An 18463-nucleotide genomic window follows, 5' to 3' on the forward strand; every position below is an offset into this window, starting at 1 on the left:
CCCTTTTCGATGCCCGTTCCGGCGTACGTCAAGAGCAGCCGACGCTGGGCGCGTACGCCCAGGAAGGGCCCTTGGAGTTGGCGGAGAGAGCAGCGGAGAGTCGGAGTCGCCCGAACAGAGAGAGGAACGGCTTGCCAAACGGAGATGCCAGACTGCCGAGCGTAATAGACGGCGCATAGCCGCCGAGATGGAGCGCAATGTCCCTCATTGCTAAACATAGAGTGACCACAACAAGTTGAGCCAGGGAAAAGTACCTCTCGCTACGTATATCCTGGCATAGCCAAGCTAAGCCACTGCAATTTTTTTCCTCCTCAGAGTCTCCTCTCTCTCGCACACAGAGAGAAGGGTCCCCATCTCCGTGAAGCCGTGCCATTGTAACTGGACGCCGCTGCGCGGGATGCGCGCCTCCGTCGAGAGCTTCGTTTTTCGGATCCGAAACGCCCTCGCCGCCCTCGCACGCAAGGCATCGCGCAGTAAAAAGAAAAAAAAGAGCGCTTGCCAGCACTGTGCTAGCACGAATGTTTCCTCCTCTCCATTGCAGTCTCTCGTGAGAGCGAATGAGAACGAGGAGGCCGAAACAGCCCTCTCTCCGCAACTTCCACTCGACTACCTCCGCGCGCTCACAACCAGAACGCGCGAGACGGGCCCGAAGAACCGACCCCAAGTGCTCACCTGCCACTTTCAGTGACTGCCATCCACACGTTCCGAAAGTCGCACGAAGACATGGCCACTGCTCGCTACCTGTCCGGCTTCGGCTGCATCGTCGACTGGCGGCCACTGCAGTTCGTCGAGCACCTGCCGGACATCCGCATCTGCGGCCTGTGCGGCGTGGTGGCGCGCATGACCATGCTGCTTCCCTGCTCGCACATCATCTGCCAGACGTGCTACAGGCTGGTCCTGGACACCTACCTGTCCTGCCCCGTGGACAAACGCAAGGTGGGCGAGGACGAGGTGCAGACGCTGGAGCTCAAGGGGGACCAGCTGGACGACCGCCGGGTGCTGTGCCTCAAGGCGCAGCGCGGCTGCTCCTTCATGGGGAAACTCGTCGACTTCAAGGTATACCATCCCCGGTCCTATGCCGCCAAACCGCTAGAGCGCAAAGTGGAGATATTTCGGGCGCGCAGTTTTTCAAATGGTATGTGTACTAACAGCAACAAAAACTTCTCAATGCTTAGGATGTGCTGCGTAAATAGCTAAACAGATTGTTAGGATATAATTAGTCTCATCCGCTTTGTATCGGTTGCTTTTGAAAAATTACCTTCGGTTTAACTACAACGGTTGGTCACCCAATGAACGTTGCGCCTATTGCTGCAGTGTGGCATGTCGGCCACAACGCTGTCGGTGCTAAGGCATGCAGCCCACATCTCTCTCTCTCACTACCACCACGTATCTCAAAGTGAGATCGAGGCGTCCACTGATCCAGGGAGCCTGTTATGTGCACCCTTACTTTACAAAAATTATTGGGGTCTAGAACATTATCAACGCCAACGCCAATCAACACAATGAACGTCGACGGCATATAGACACCTTACAGAGAGCAGTTCGCTCTGTCCATGACAGGTGGCACCCCTAGGACGGGCGCCACTTCTTGCCTTCGGAACCGTCGTTAGCAACATTGGCGCGCAGTGCGAAACGCTGCTGCACAGCTTGTGTATGAGCGTCAAGTGACTCTTAAACAACACGGATGTGATATGGATATCACACGTATCGCTGAAATAATATCTAGAACTAATATCCCTGTGGTCTATGTGTAGGAAAAACATATACGCGCTTTTTACATATGGGACACCTCGCGACAGCAGCTGACGTTTTTCGAGGAGCTGTTTTGCGAGTTCATGCTGCTTTCAGGGAGAACAGAGTTAATGTGTTGTTCCACGAAAAAACTAAACATATCACAAGCGCCACGCGCCAGTTTATTTCACCGGCAGCAGTAGCTCCGGGAAGGCCAAAACGAGCGTACACGTACCTGTAACCTTTCTCACCTTCGACAAACACTGATGAAATACGTCGAATAATCGGTGCATTTTCAAACCTCTTCAGTATAAGTGCTTCCTGGGCGCCGGCAGAGTACACACTAAACTGTCGTCCGTACTTGGCGCTAGCACAGGGCAAGAGGCAATGGAGGTTTTGGAAAAGTCCCCAGAGGAGGCGTTTAGATAATTCTCTCGCCCGATAAAAAAGTAACAGAAGTACGCTAACGCACGCGACAGCGATGGAATTCATCATGACAGGACGTTGTATATATTTCAGCTTATTCCGGCTGGTAACATCTGCGGGTGCTCGAACTCCGGAGCAATTTTCAGTTTTACTTAGCAAAGGAGCACAGTCGAACGTCTCCAAGCTTCTGAAGGGGCCCTTGAAAAACACCATATCCTTCCTTTTTAAGCCGGAATGTTAAAGGAGGATAAAGTAAATATCTGGGTAATCGGCCGGCGATCACATGCACGTTCACTTGTAAGTCGCGTGCACAGGGCTGAGCTGTGAACACGTATTCCGGAACCATTCGGCAAAAATATCGAGCTCTATAAAGAAATAGAGCTCAAATCTGGGTCAGTTGGTACATGTTCAGGGAAAAAAAACAGTCAAAAAACGGAACACAGCGTGTGTGCCTCGTCTCTTCGCTGTGTTTTGTCTTGTGACTTTTTTTTTCCTGTTCTAAAAAGCAAGCTTTCCGGCATGGCCCCGCTTTAAATCTGCAGCTCGACAACAAGATACGCGGTCCACAATTAGCGTTCGACGATCAATTGACTGAATAAATGCGAACGCGCCGATAGTTGACCGCGGTTTGCTGACACGTTCGAGCCAACGATTCGAGCCGATGCGGGCAGTCTGATGTAGGAGTAAATGAGCCGGTGTAGCTAAACATTTTCTAGTACCAACACGTTCTATGCGCATTCCCACGAAGTTCTTGCGCCGTCCGACAGCTCGTTATCCACAGCGGGAGCCGGAGAAGCGTCTTGCAGCCGGGCAGCAGCGCGCCGGCAGCCGTCGAAGCGGGAAGGCCCGAAGGCCGGCCATGTCGGAATGATCACGTGACCAAATATGGCGGCGCCCGTGCTCTCGCATTGCGGTTTCGGCGGCGGCGGCGGCGACTGAGTGACGTGATAGCTGTCACGTGGCTTCTCCTCGGTTCAAGCTCAAACGCGCGCACATGGCGAAGAAGCTAGTGAGGGGAGTAGTAAAGCTTTTGCTTTAAAAGCAATCGAGTGCATTTTCAGAAGAGGACAAGTTCCTTTATGTTCTGAAAAGTTCTTCCTGTGTCCGCGTCTTAAAATATGGCGCTCGATTACATAAAAAAAACGATGCATAACCAACTAGCACCGCGAGTTGTTTTGTTAAGCGAACCTTTGTATCGGAGTGGTTTATATTGTTCCAAACCTAATATTCCTAGCGTGATAAATTCGTTCGGGTTAGCTGAGCTAACGCCTAGCGCGCACCGGTATCGCCAATTCCTGATATCCATTTCGTAGAGCCGTAATTTCACCACTACGTCATCGCTTCCTTTAAAGGGACATGAGCTTCGCGGTGAGCTTCGCGGCATAGCAAGTATTGTTGTTCCAGAGCTTTTCGAACGCAACGCTTTCCCATTGGCATCATGTTGGAGCCAGGCGCCGAGCTCATCGATCGAGGGCAAGCACGCCTCGCTGCCCAGCGCCGCGCGACAACTCGCCCAGACTTGTCAAAGCTTCACCGGGCCATTGCCGACGACGGACGTATGGATGGATGGATAGATGAGGCTGAACCTTTTAAATCGGGCGGTGGCTCACGCCACATAGCCGTGACTCGTAACATTTCACTCTGGTCGTGATTTTAGCCGCCAGTCAGATAACCTTCGCTTAGTATCTCTACCCGTTTAACCGCCTCTGCTGAGTCACCCTCCTGGCGGAGGGGCTGATGCAACCATAGTGAACCACCGGGGGTATAAGAGGGAGAGAGGGAGGTCGGAGAGGAGAGAGCGAGACGCAGCTGACCGCGGTCTCTGACACCCGGGGTATCCTAGGCTATCCTTCCTCCGTGGTATTAGCCATGGTGGTCTCCGCGCTCCTCCCTGTGGAGAGGGGTGTCCGCGCTCGTAATGCATGCGGCGGGGGCGCTGCACGCAGTCGCGCTGTCGGCTGCCCCGCCGCCGTCGCGTTGCTTGAATGTGCCATGCTGCACAAGCTCGCGGTTCCCGATTTCGCGTGCTTGCTCTTTTGCTTATCGTGATAGGAACGTTTTAGAATTGTTTTCTAAATCTGCTTTGCCCTCGATAACAAAACAGACGTAGAATGCACATGTTCGTAGACGTGCTAACACCACCGATTTCAGCACGCCGTCTACTCTTAGGGTATACCTGTAGGGCATACTTACATGCCAAGGAAATCTAAACGAGAAACAGATTCATTTTTGTTGACAGCGCTTAGACGCGTTGACATGCGTCTCTGCATCGCCTCCTGCGTGTGCCTAAGCGCTGTCAACCACAATGGATCAGCACCAACTAGCCCGAGAGCTTGCCCTATTCGAGAAAAAGATAATTTGGAAAATTAAAACCACACCTGACGACCCGAGCGGTGAGCAATGCGCCTTAAAATAGACGCAAAACATCAATCAGCGCGTGTGAGTGGCGGCAAAAACGGGGCGGTTTGACAAGAGGGAGGGAAGAGGGGTAGAAATCTGTCCCCAGGTAGAAATGAAATGGGGGGGATGGGGAGGTGTTGGCTCATGGCTGTGGGCCTTTAAAAAAAACTGCTGCAAAAGGGGATAAAAGGATAGACAGATGACAATCGGAAAAGGAAGGGAATGAAGAAAAAAGGAACACCAGGACAAAATAAGCATATAGTTGAGAAAAGAGAAAAATAACTAATGCAGAACTGCAAGCGCACAAATACATAAAACAAAACACTGCAACCATGGGAAAAGTGAGGAAGGAAAATTCTATATACTGGACTTTGGTTTGAAGAGGCTAATTTGCGAATGGAACACCCAGCAAAAGTACTCGGTTTCCTTGAGTTTTAAGCTTCCAGGATGGGCCTGGCTAAGCGGCCCTTGTATGTGTGAATACACCTTGCCTAAAACGCATTTAGGCGCCAAAATACTTCGCACTGACGTCTTACAATGGCGCTGTTTATTATTTTTTTAAGCGAAATCTTCGCTACGCTATGTAAAGCCGATTTCGCCATGCGTTGCCGGTTGGCAATCAAGTGAGCCAGAGGTCAAGTGTGGTTATAGGCCTTACCGTACGTGGTCCACCATGGCGAAGCACCACTTTATCTTTGACCTTGACCCTGACCTTTGGCCTTTCTATTCGTCGGCAGAGGGTGGTAGAATAGGCCGCCGTGTTCATTGGGTGACCAACCTCTGGCGATGAACCAGCACCTGCCAGGGTGGCAGGGTGGGCGCGCTGCCTCTCCAGTGTGCGGAACGCACTCAACCTTAGAGACGCCAGGCCCCGTCTACTTGCCCGATACACCACAGCCTTCGCTCTCTAACCAGCTCCAGCAGTACAGCCTTCGCTCTCTAACCAGCTCCAGCAGTAGTTATTCCACAGATAAGTTTTTCACGTGCTCTCAATGCCGATGAATTGTGCACCTGGCCATTTTTCCAAATATTAAGTTTACCTTGCAGCCGAAAGAAATTCGCCGTTGAAACGGCACTGTGTATTCGATTCAGATGCTTCGAGCGCTGCGGATTCATAAGAACCAGCCGTGTTGGAGAGATCATCAGGACGGTATCTCGCTCCAAAAACCTGGCCACTTATATGTCTCGCAATTTTATGAGCTTATGAGACAGACCGTCCACTTGCAGCTGCGCATATTAAATTACTACTTCCGGCTTTTCCTGAATTCGTCGCCTCCGTGAATATAAGGGACTTCTACAACAGCTAACTTCTTGCTCTATAATCTGTCCACATGGGATTTATAGTTTTTTGTGTGTGTTTGTTTGATGGTACCAGGTCAATAGAATTGCATAGCCAGGCCTGGGGTGCAGCCAGAACCGACGACGCACTGCCTAACCAGAGGAGGATTTGGCCACCCTGGTGTAGTATTTCTTCACAACCTTCTATGGAGAAACCAGTTAACCCACTGCCTGGCTTTATTTACAAGAATATATAGATATTCTCGCACTTCTCTTTCCTCTCCATTCATACCCCTTCTTACGTGCGGTGTAGCAAACTGGGGGGTAGGTCTGGTCAATCTCCCTAGCTTACTTCCTTCTCTTTATTAACACAACACGCGCGCGGCAATTGACTGCATGATGACCGTGTAACGCAGGAGCACATTGAGAAGGACTGCAAGTACCACGAGGTGTTCTGCCCCAAATGCGGGATGAGCGTGTCACAATCGAAGATCCTGGAGCACTGCCTGAGCTCGTGCGTCGACGGCACCATTGTGACCACGCCGAATGAGAGCGGTTCGGTGCTGGAAGACCTGCGGAGGATCGAGCAGAACGTGGAAGACGGGATGGTCGGAATAACGCGCAAAAAGCCAGTTGTTCAAGATAAAGTCAACGGCCTTGTTGAGTGCCTCGACAGTTTCACCATTCACATGAAGAGTCGTCAAGTAAGTAACAAAAATTGCTGGTGGCCTAGCTCTATTAGGCCAGGATATACGTAGCGAAAACGCGGAGACTTCTTCATCGGAAGGGTGCATTCTCTAGGTGCGCCTTTATTCACGGGCAAAGCTTGAGCCTTCGTGGCGGAGTGGCAGCGTCTCCGCCTCAAACACCAAAAGCCGTGGTTCGATTCCGAGCCTCGGCACAAGTTTCTTTTTTATTCAGTAAGTGTACGGGGGGTTTCAGTGGCTCCCATAGATGACGCCACCGAATACGTTCATTAGCGGTTGAGCGTATGCTTTGTTAAGGCGCGTTTATACTCCAGCGTAACATGCGCGCGCAAGCTGCACGGCGACGTCACGGCGGCCAAAGCGAGATCTCTATAGACCTCCTGCATGTTTGTAAACAAACGAGGTGGCGCTGCAGTCGCTAGCGAGCTCGTGGTAGGCAAAAGGTCGGGGAGTGGCGTCGCGGATAGGTGTTGAGCGCGGGTTTTCATGGCTTGTAGGCGCGTTTCCAGTTTCTGCGAATCATAGCAATAGTCGATACTTCCAACTTAGTAATTTGTTGAGGTACACGAGCTCGCGTTGGTCACGTGCGGCCTATAAAGAGAAATATTTTGCCACTGTATTGTATATATGGTTAGTAGTAAACGTGTAGAAAGCGTTCCTGCCGTTTATTAATGCGCTAGGCATTGAATAAAACAAGCTTTGACACTCTGCGCTAGCCGGAATGATTTTGCTTCGGGACAATAGTGAGGGGAAGTGCTGGCGTCGTTTCGTCGGAGCAGACATGCGCTCATCGTCTGCTGACATACGTACGTGTCGCGCTGTGCGAAAAGTGGGGACAGCGTCGTGTCCCTGATCTCCTGTCTCGCTTAGCGCTGTTTTTAGCCGCATGACCACGCACCAGCCAGGCCGAATTTTCCTCTTGTTAAGCTGGTCGATTTGGTGAAAATTTTTGATTTCCAGAATTATTTTCTTTAATAGCCCTGAAGTCTAGTTTCGTGACGAAAAATTATAGCAAAATATTGAGTACAAATTTATAAATTACGCTTTTTAGAAGTGTGGTCGTCAGAAATTGTGAGGTAATTTCTTTGATTTCAGAGCCGCATTTCTTTGACCAAATCGAAAGCGAAGATGCCATAAACGAGGGAATAAACTTTAAGGTTCGTTTTGTGACCTCTCACAATTTCTGCGACTGGATCACTCACCTTCGTAATTCGCATGAAAATCAAATGATTCTATTTGTCGCAAAATATTCCTGAGACGTTGAGGAGCGTAATAAATCTCTCGATTTTTTTCCCTACACGTGCAGTACTGTGTTAGTTATTTCTTGTAAGAAACGTTTTCATGTAACTATGCATGCATAAGTACTGATCATATAGAAAAAGAACTAATCGCGTCATCGTACAGAACAGGGCTTTATGTACATGCTGGCATAAAAAAATTGCGCACTATCTACTCAATTATTTGAGACCTTGGAGGACTTGACGACGGTGTTAATTATAATTACCCAGAACTGCACCAGGTATAGCTATAAATAAAAGGAATTACTGAAACTAGCGTAGGAATTTCATATTTGCACCAAGTTTAGTTACATATCGCACGCATGAATAACGAAAACACTTTCATTGCCGCGTCCCCTCTCAATCTCGCCACGTGTCTGTTAGTAGCACGCGTGCGGCTGCTTCTTTCCAAACAAGCTTCGCGATCATGTACTACCTCATGAAACATGACACATGCATGATGCAATGAAGAAGCATATGGCGTTTAGCACATTTAAGGTACGCTATTCTAAGCACACCAACGCGACCGCGCAAGATTGACACAACTTACCAGACTTCTTTCTACTCGAATGAAATAATTACGTCGTTATAAACATTTTCAAGTAAATATTAAATGTCATAAAACGCGCCATTAAAACATGGTGTGCTATTAACAAAAAACGCAATCCTTGGGGGCGAGTGAACCTGTCGGCACCCCGTGCACTCCGGCTCAAGGTGATAAGTACGTGTGCAGCTGCATATGTCTTTTTTTCCTTGAGCAATTATCAGCCTACTATCCTGAAGTTCAGGTGAATGAACGCAGTAACTTGCAAGCTATTAAGTGCATTGAGTGGCAGTGCCTATCGACTCCCAGACTTCGCGCTTTACTAACGTGGCCCATTGCCTGTTAGCCAGTTTCCGAATGCGGAATTTATGCGCGAGAAACCTATCGAGACTAATTTAATATTTTTTACGCTACTACGCGGATCCAGCAGTGACGCAGCTGGTCAATACATGCTGCTTCTGCAGCGCACAGGCTTGAAGCAGCCGCCGGTAGCTGCGGCAGCTGCGGTAGGCACGGGCAAGCGGAACCTGTTTTGCCTACCATGCGAAAGTCGCTGCTAACATCAGCGCCACCGCATCTTCGTGACGTCGCGGGGTGAAGGAGGTCCATACTCCAACTGCGCTTTACCGCCGACTGGGAGACGTCTCTATTTCGCGCCGAATGCGCCAACCACCGCCGGCCCGGCCAGAGCGGTTCGACTCCGCGGCGAGGCGCGGGTTGTGACGTTATGTGCCTCCTCGGAGCACCGCCACGGCGAAACCGCAAGTTCGCGGTCAGTAAAGCTTGCGCTTTAAAATTTACGGCTCAATTCTGTGGCGCATCTCTGATTCACGTTTAGTTGCTTCTGAGGATTTTATCTCAGCATTAGAAACTTTTGTCACAGCGTAGACATGCCAGCGTAGTGGTATACCGGTTCACGGGACGCCTCCTGCTCTGCAAGTTATGGTATAGGAGGTATATGGAGGAGACATTTACCGGTAAGCCAATATACTAGGTGTTTCAGGGAAGATTTTTAGTAATTTTCAAAAATACGCTCTTCAAGTTAAAAAAATGTCTTTTCCAGCATAGTATTACCGGCGTTGGCGGACACCAGAAAATCTGTGCATAGTTTTAAGTAGTAAGCTGGGTAAATAATATTTAATAACTAACTGTTTAATTATTATAGTTAGGCACCTCATTGCAATTAGAGATTTATAGCAGCTCGTTATTAATAGCCATACCACTTTTTAGATTTTAGAAAACGTGATTACCGTAGGCGCTGCGGCGCGACAAAATTTGACTTTTTTGACTAGTTATATACATTGGAAAGGTTGCTTTACATGCATGTTTTTCGAAAGGCAATGTATTTTGGCACGATGTAATCATTTTGTGTAATCATTTTTTTCCAAATACTTTTAGTATTTCTACCAGAATAATGCTCTTTCTAAACTACTGCTTTTTGAGAATAATAAAATTTCACAAAATGTAGGTGGCCAGTGCAGATAATTCAGAGAGTGCCGTTACAAAGTGATGGCCTCAGCTAAGAAATACCCGAAGCTGTAGACAAAAATTGAAGAATGACTTACGTGAAGTAGTATGATATGTCGTCAAAACAGACTCATTATGGACTGCTGTTTTTATGTTTTGCATTGTTAATGGAGCTTTTAGAGAGAATACTGTCCTATCTGTATGCCTTGGTGTGCTGAATGAAGTAATTTCTTTTGAGAACAGTGAAGGCACTTAGTTATGACATTATTTAGATAAACAGGGTCAGCACCCTTTTTAAATCATTTGGTGCCCTGGGCACCAAGCAGTGATCGGCCTTGGAGTTCAGTGTCGGTGAAAACATGGCGCAAAACGGCTCTTGCAAATTTCCCCGAGAAACCTTGGCATGTCATATTCAGTTGCATGAGGACTACTTCTTCGACAAAGATCTCGCTCCTTGTGCCAACCTGTTCACACAACAGATAAATGCCATTTGAGTAAAAAAGCACCGCAGTGGTGCCCAAGTGGTTGAGCATCCGCCTCGCATGCGGGAGGTGCGGGGTTCGATCCCCAGTGCCGCTGGGTACCCACAAGTAGTACAATGGGTAGAAGCTTTCCCCTGGTCTCGCGCTCGGCTTATTTAGGGTGAAATGCTTGGGAAATGGGTCTTTGACCCCACCCTGAGAAGTCGAAAATAGCTTGTGCCAGGCGCTCTTTGGCCATAGATGCCTTTGCACCATAAAAATCCACAATTATCCCCAACTGAGTAAAAAGCTGTTAAAGATACTGTTAACATTGTCAACTGCTAACGGATAGTAAGGCTGACAGTAGAGAGTCTCACCCGTACCACTAGCGTATCCCAGGTGCTAATGGCAAACCGCAAAAACGAGTCTCATCAGAATAATCTATGCGAGAACAAAAGCAACTGAGTCTCCGAAACTGATCTTGCTCAGAACGTGCAGAATCGCCTCAGTGGCTTAAACGTTTGACGGCTGCGCCCATGCAAGGTCGCCGCATCAGATCTCTGGTGTAGCGGCCGTATTTCGGCAGGGGCAAAAACGCCTGCGCTCTGTGCGAAGTAAGTGCAGTTCGATGAACCGCAAGGAATCGTAATGCGTACCACCCTTCAGTGCGGCATCCGTTAGATCCCACGCGCAGTTTCACGACCTTAATTCCAGCATAATATGCCAAGGTGACATTAAAAAGTAAATGGTGTTTTATTTGAAAAAAAAATGTTAACTACCATCTTTCAGTACAGTCACTGCAAGACTGACATAGGGCGTACAGCGTTTTACCCGTACCTTGATCCCGGAAAAATAAAACATTTTGTCAGACACTCCAGCCTGTTTACGAGTGGGAATGCACAATCATTACTGTGGGGCGCCGCAGTCAGTGCGCTCCGCTGTCTGCACCGTTTCCGGTGGCGTGATGAGTGGCGCCATCCGCACATACCTGCGCGTATGACACCACCCCGAACGCTGGGTGACAAGCGGTTGCGTCCCAATTTTTTAACGAATGTCGGCAAAACTGGCGCCATATGGAGATCCGCCAGTGTCGAGTATAGATAGACAAGTGACATGTTCAGGATTGCCGGAGGTGGCGAGCTTGGCTTGTGTGCGTCATATGGCCGCATGATGACGTCACTCTATTTTTTTTTGCTATCACCGGGATTTTCTGCACCATCTGCGAGTACACACACACGGCGCCAGTTTTTCTTGTAATGGGACTCTTTATGTTTCCGCTTTAAAAGTCTGCGTGCATCGCTCCTCTCACTTCGTCGTCGCTGCCAAGGACCACCGCTGGGAGCACCTGCCGTCGCAGGGCAGTGGCGCATCGCTTAACACTGCGTCAGCAGGGCTATGATGACTCCCAGGGATCTATGAATTTAATGTAGAGAATGTCCTTCTGCATATCTGGGAATTAAGTCATTAAGCTAACCCTTCATAAGGCGGAGCTTAAGTGCTCCCCCCCCCCATTTTTTTATTTTATAGTGCACGTAAGTAGCTGAGGGACAAGCGATGGCAAGCTTGACATTAACTATACTCCGTTTCAAACATCATGTGCAACAGGATGTGTTGCTGGGCTTGTTGGCAAGACATTGTGAACTCAGCGCACTGTGTGTCACGTCCTCCTCTCGTCCGTCGTCTGTCAGCGCTTCAGAGTTCATCATGTGCAACGCTGTCAAAGCTAGAGCTTATGTTTGCGCTGCCTGCATCCGCGACCGAAAAGGAGTGCATTATTTGTGGCGAGCGATACATAGTATCTGTTTTGCCTGCGGGCTTACCCCATGACACATTGATCATTATCTTGATTAGATGCACTGTTATTGCTGAGAACACGCTGCCGCTTTCTCGTGCCATAGACCACTCGGGCACAGAACAAGCGCGGAGTGACACGCCTCTCTTTATTTTCCTTTCCGGACTACTTCCGTACCTTTCACAGCGTTGTACCTGATGTATGAAACTGAGCATAGTACGTGTTTTCATAATAGTTACGGGTGGCTTACAGTTCCATTATATATGCGTTCCATTATATTATATGACACATCTTGAAGGTTTTGACGTTTAAGGTGTCCGGTACATATGAGTAGTTTTTTTTAATGAGCCCAATCCAGAAACCGAAGCGAAGTCAAATTATACTGTAATGAAAAGCGCATTCATATCTCTTTTGTTTTGCAAAAATTGAGTACAAAAGGGACCTCGCTGCGTCTAGAAAAGCCCTGGTGAGAGGAACGCTGTCATGTCAGAGCATATGACAGAAGCTGCCTTTCACATTTACTTTCGTGTGTTGCAAAACCATAGGAGCTCCGCTTATTGTGCGCGACTATTCTTCAAATTGTTTTCTTGCTGCATTCAGCGCAATAGCGTATTTAAGGATAATATTCCTAAACAGAGGTTCAATTACTTCAATTCAAACCAAATACGGCAGCGTCTAAAGACATAATATATCTCTGGTTTATGCGAATAAGAAACTTTCGCGCTTTCCTCAGTTCATGCTCTGGTCGATTTGGGTATTTCCGAAAACAAAAAGTCCTCACCATATATGCATACCAGATGTTCCAGCTGACGTTAGGGAGAATTAAAAAGGTAGGACCTTTTTCCTTCCGAAAGAAAACGATTTTAAATAGTACTGGCAAGCGATAAGATTATGAAGTATTACCGTCGATAAAGAAGGACCACCTTCTGCTATTACATTAGAAAAAAACTCTTTCAGATGTTACCAGTCGTCACCTGTTACCTACAGTCTTGACAGAACATCGTTTTATAACTAAATTCGATGATGAATTTTAATGGCGCAAGGGCATCTGTGGCCAAAGAGCGCCACGGCACAAAGTTGTTTTGTTCTACTCAGGGTGGGGTCAGAGACCCATTTCCCAAGCATTTCACTCTAAAGAAGCCGAGCACCAGGCAGGGGAAAGCTTGTACCCATTGTATCACCGGTGGGTACCCGGTGGCACTGGGGATCGAACCCCGCACCTCCCGCATGCGAGGCTGATATTAAAACGTCTAGGCCACCGCTGCAGTGTCTATCACTTAATTCGACAGAATATTTTGCCGTTGGATGCGACTTAGGTTCTGTAAGCATGGCATTTATTATGTACAGTGTGCACTTGACTAAATGCTGCATATTTTTCGCGATTTTAAAAGGGGTCATCGTTACTTGAGAGGTGCATTCTTCAGTTGCATTTTCTGCCTTCGTTCAAGAAAAAAAAATGTTTTGCCACACACTCCGAGGTTGCATCTGGCGCTTGGTTGCCGGTATCTTAACTGTTCCTCATCGCTGTCACTGTCGCCGCAGCTTGGGCAGCGCTCCTCACCAATCTTGTGAGTGAAGTCATATACGTATACGTACACTAGATTCTCCCTTGATTTGGAAACCTTTAACAGCAACGTGCTGGGAAACCGCGCGCCACGAATTCAAAATCGACGAGGAGATGAGCTCGAGCGATTCTCCTCTGGGCCGTCCTGTCTTCGTCACTCAACGGTAAGCCGCTACCATCCACACCGGGTGCACCCGTCTGAATTTTGCCATAAATGACACACAGCTGCACAGCACGGCGTGTCGGAAGGTGGCAGTAATAGTACGAACAATGAAAATAATAAGACAGTTACAAGAACAAGCATATGTCACCTGGAAGCTTTCTAGGAGAGCGGCGCGCCAGGAAATAACGAGAATTTTTTCAGATTTATGGTCTTCCACGTTGAAGGGAGGGTCCCGTACATAAGTACGGCCCTTAGCCGCGTGCATACAATATGCTCAAGCAAACCAGGTGGCTAGCAGTTTCTCTCGCACGCTCGAAAACGTTATTCAACGCTTATTTCACATACTTTTATTTGGTGCAGAAATGCTTTCCGCAAGGAATGTAAACTGGTTGTAATATATAACCAACGTAACTTTATAGCCTCGTGTCTTACAAAAACAGCTTTTATGTATACAATATTTTTCGTAAGGCACTAGTTCCACATTTACGACTGTCGAAACGAACCGCGAATTTGAAGATAACATATAACAATTACTCAAAGCAGCACATATGCATGACGTTTGGGCACACGCTGAAGGAGAAAAGTTTTTTTTTCCATTAAGAAGCTTTCATTTCTGGTTCTGCTTGTTTCGAACCAATTCAATAAAATCTCAACTGCTAGCAAAATGACCACAGTTCAACTGATACACCTCTCGCACATTTGCGTTCTCAATTCAACCTTCCTTTCTCTAGAGCGCGTTGTTGCACACTACATACTGGAAATCTGAATGTCTGAAATCGTTAACGAAAGCAAGGCACAGATTCTGCAAATTCAACTGATATTCGAAGCCACAGTGTCACCGTTGAAAATCTAATGAGAAATTTCAAAAACACAAGCAAAGTAGGCCCAACTTTCAGCAGTGAAACCATTTCCAGCTATTACAATACGGAACAAATATTTAAAGATCATCACAATGAGTTCACAGTCACTACGTCCGTTATGTCTAAATAGATGGGCCGTTAACGTTTCCACTGTAGTAAACAGAGCCCACAAACGCTACATTAAGACGACAGCCCAGCAAGTGTTACAATCTGCACGATGTCCCCGCAAAGCGCGACGTCCACTGCTTCATAAACTGCACTTATCAAGAAACATGGCAAAAAGGATGAGGTTAATCACAGCGCATGATGGTTGACACTGGCAGCGACGAGCGGCACCCGAAAGCACGGCTGAACTCAGGCAGGCCCGACAGAAACGATGGTGTGCCAGGACGGCCTGGTGCTGCAGATGCAGAGGAAGAAGTGCACACTTCGTTCAGGTAGAAGAGCATAAAAAAGAGCTGGCTATGTGTCACTTTCCACACGCCATGCTGAGCCGCCTGGCTGTTCCAATCGTCGAACGGAAATGCGCGTGCCGCAATACGCAGTGCCAGGTGCGGATAGTTGAGGTTCTCCAGGATATAACCGTGTTTGTTAAAGCAGCTGAAGGTGTTGTCGGCCGCGGAAGCATTGAGGCTATCGGGCAGTTCGGTGTGCATCGTCCATACCAGCTCGTCAGCGAGGCGAACGGCGATTATGGGTGCGTTCAGAAACCAGGCCGTAGGTCCGCACTCGAGGTTCAACACCGAGTAGACCATGGGTGAGAACAATATGTGTTCACCAACAATAGCCAGCATTGTGCTGAGCCCGCCCGTATCGGAAAAGAAGCTGCGTTGCAGGTTCAAAGCAGAATCGAGCGCTTTCGTTTTCGCTTGAAACTCTCGAACGGCAAAAACGTTTTTCGCGAAGTCGTCACGGGCAAACTTTGGCAGGTAGGCAATGTAAAGCGATGTTAGCTTCCTCGAGTCGAAGAACTTGAGCGTCGATAAGAAGGCACGCAGCTTGGAGCCTTCCTTGCTCTTCCCGAACATATTTGTAATTTCGTCGGTTGTTGAGTCCACGGTGGTTTTTACCAGCGAAGCCAAAATTTCGTCTTTTACCCGGCTGCCGAGTCGTGCAACGGCCACAGCGTCCCAAATGTGGAATAAATTCTCCACCCATTCCGTGCAAGCAGCGAGGCGAAGCTGCAGGTCCCGCCGCGAGGAGACAAGTAGCATGTGCGTAAAAAGCTTAGTGCTGGTAACTAGAAGGATATACGCGAGCACTTCGTCCTCTTGGTCACGGTCCGCAAACGTTTCAAGTTGCGCGGCGAACAACGCGGAGGAGCTGATGATGAGAAGGTGGACAGGCTCCTGGCTGGCCCATGCTGCTAGAAGGGACGCCTTCCATACTTCGAAGGAACGAATGGGTAAGAAATGCTTCAGGAGAGATACCGGCCCTGTTAATGTCCGTCCTTTCCTTCTGAAAGAGTTAACTGACATTTTCCTAAATAGGCTCTTGATGCCTGCAGCTCGGGCTGTCAGATTAAGTGAGAGCGCAGTGAACACTAGAAATCGGCGGTATAGATCCTTTTGGATCCGCACAGAGTCACTGAAAACGGGCCACGTCGAGTGTTGTACGGGACTCAGGTGCACACTCCGGTTTCCATCCGCAAGCGTGCTCACAGAGACGTAGAGAAGTATTCCCAGGGCGTACCTGATGTCAAGGACGCCAACCAGCTCCTGGGCGTCGAGCTGGCCTGAGGTAGTGAAGGAAACCAGTATGTCCACCACCTGGCCCCATATCGTCTCCGGCGTGGTGGAAGGGTCGAGCAAGTTGCGCAGACACGACCTGTGCAGCGAGTGCACGGCTTTGCTAGCTTTGTCGTCGTAGATGCGTTGGAGTGTCGGGTACACCACGGTGTCCTGGTACTTCTGCCAAATGACATCGTCGTCGTCCCGGAACTTAATTTTGGAGCACATGAAGCGGTCGAAGTCGGCGCATGGATCGAGGGTCATGTTGGCGTAGATGAGCAGCTGCAAAACCGTCTCAGCAGCGCATGAAGGGCTGGGCGAGCTTGGCTTAGGGACTCTCAGGGGCGGTGTCACAATAATGAGCAAGACGAAAATCACAGCTGCAGCAGCAAGGACAGAAATAAACAAAAGATTTGCGAGAGCATTGCGGCGCTCTTTGACAGACCATTGCATGCCTTCTTCTTCCTTGACGTCCTGACCAATGATGCGTGAAGCTATCATGAGTATTCTTCAAAGCGCACAAGCGGGCACATAATGCTGTATATTTCAATATAACTATTCGCAGTAGTCAGAAAAATAAATTGTACAAAATGAAAGCACGACAAAACCGAAGATCGGTTACAAAGTACGGGAATCAGAACAATAAGCACTTTTGTCTGGGCGCGTTGGTTCATAACAGCTATTAAAGGAATAAACTTGCGCAGAGGGATTGAAGAAGAAAGAGACGATGAGGACAGGACAGAGCTCTGTCCTTATTATTGTTATTATTATTATTAATATTATGATTGTAAGGAAGAATCTACCGGTGTTGCGTTCCCGCGTGCTTTTCTTTTTTATTAGCTGAGTACAGGTTTGCTTTATGGTTCACTGTTTATGGGGGTTTAACGTCCCAAAGCGCCTCAGGCTATGAGGGACGCCGTCGTGAAAGGCTCCAGAAATTTCGACCACCTGGGGTTCTATAACGTGCTCTGACATCGCACCGTACAAGGGCCTCTAGAATTTCACCTCCATAGAAATTCGACCGCCGCGGCCGGGATCGAACCCGCGTCTTTTGGGCCAGCAGCCGAGCGCCATAACCACTCGGCCACCGCGGCGGCAACTGAGTACAGGTGAATAGTTACCCGATTCTTAGCTGATCCTCCAGTGTGGGTATGTGCCATCTTTTGATAGGCTAACAACAACATCAATAACGTCTCTTTCTTCATTAATTCCTTTACGCGAGGGATCAAAAGAGCAGGGGCTATGAAGTCTCGCAATATGCTCCCGGCTGTCTTCAGGAAGATATTAATCATGGAAGATAAATGGGATATTAGTGCCACATCACTTCATATCCAAGGATAAAATGAATGAATGAATGAATGAATGAATGAATGAATGAATGAATGAATGAATGAATGAATGAATGAATGAGCTGCTTATTTAGAAAGGGAGGCAGAAGGCCGTTTGTTGGGGAACTGTGTTGTTAAGGAAGGCAAAAGTAGGACGGTTGGGACTGGACATCCCACCGCTGCCACCAGTGTTGTGTCATGATGGTGGTCTCGTAGCGCTCGCCACCCGTTTCGTGGCTGAGCGCTGCCAGCTCTCGTGGCGTTAGCGAAGACTGAGTCAGACGTTATAAGATTAACAAAAGGCATTTTATACACTATTTACAGGGCATCGTACAGAACACGATCGGCACAGGGGCGGAGAGGTACTAGCAAACTCAACTGTTCTCGCGCAGCAACGGGCGGCGAAACTTCATCGCGTCGCACCATCTGACTCCACTCGGGAGCAGCACTCGACTCACGGTGTGTCGGTCTATCCCCCTCCAAGCAGCAGCGCAGGTGCTTAAAAAGCCCGAGAAACCTTTGTCGCTCAAAACAGTTCAAGCAGAAGGCAGCACTTGTCGTCGAGCCGAGAGGTCCAACCAGTTCAAGTTCAAGACAACTTTATTGCCGTCGATGTAGAGGCCCCTCCGCTCCCTCAGTCAGACTCTAGGGAGCCTCCAAGAGAGAAGGAGCCCTGCAGGGGGACGTCTTTCCCATAGCGTCTCGTGCCAGACGGACTGCTCGAGCTTGCTGCTC

At 48.5% G+C, this 18463-nt stretch overlaps 1 protein-coding gene across 1 annotated transcript in view; it reads left to right on the top strand.

Moving 5' to 3' along the window:
• Window positions 1-651: 651 nt before the first annotated feature.
• LOC144094841 (uncharacterized) overlaps window positions 652-18463 on the top strand; it is a 267610-nt gene continuing 249798 nt past the window's right edge. The window contains exon 1 of the mRNA XM_077628726.1: window positions 652-1056. Within this exon, the coding sequence (XP_077484852.1) occupies window positions 724-1056 (333 nt within the window). The 5' untranslated portion in view covers window positions 652-723. The remainder of the gene's footprint in view (window positions 1057-18463) is intronic.

This window comes from Amblyomma americanum, chromosome 6 (genome assembly GCF_052857255.1).
Source record: "Amblyomma americanum isolate KBUSLIRL-KWMA chromosome 6, ASM5285725v1, whole genome shotgun sequence".
Taxonomy (NCBI): domain Eukaryota; kingdom Metazoa; phylum Arthropoda; class Arachnida; order Ixodida; family Ixodidae; genus Amblyomma; species Amblyomma americanum.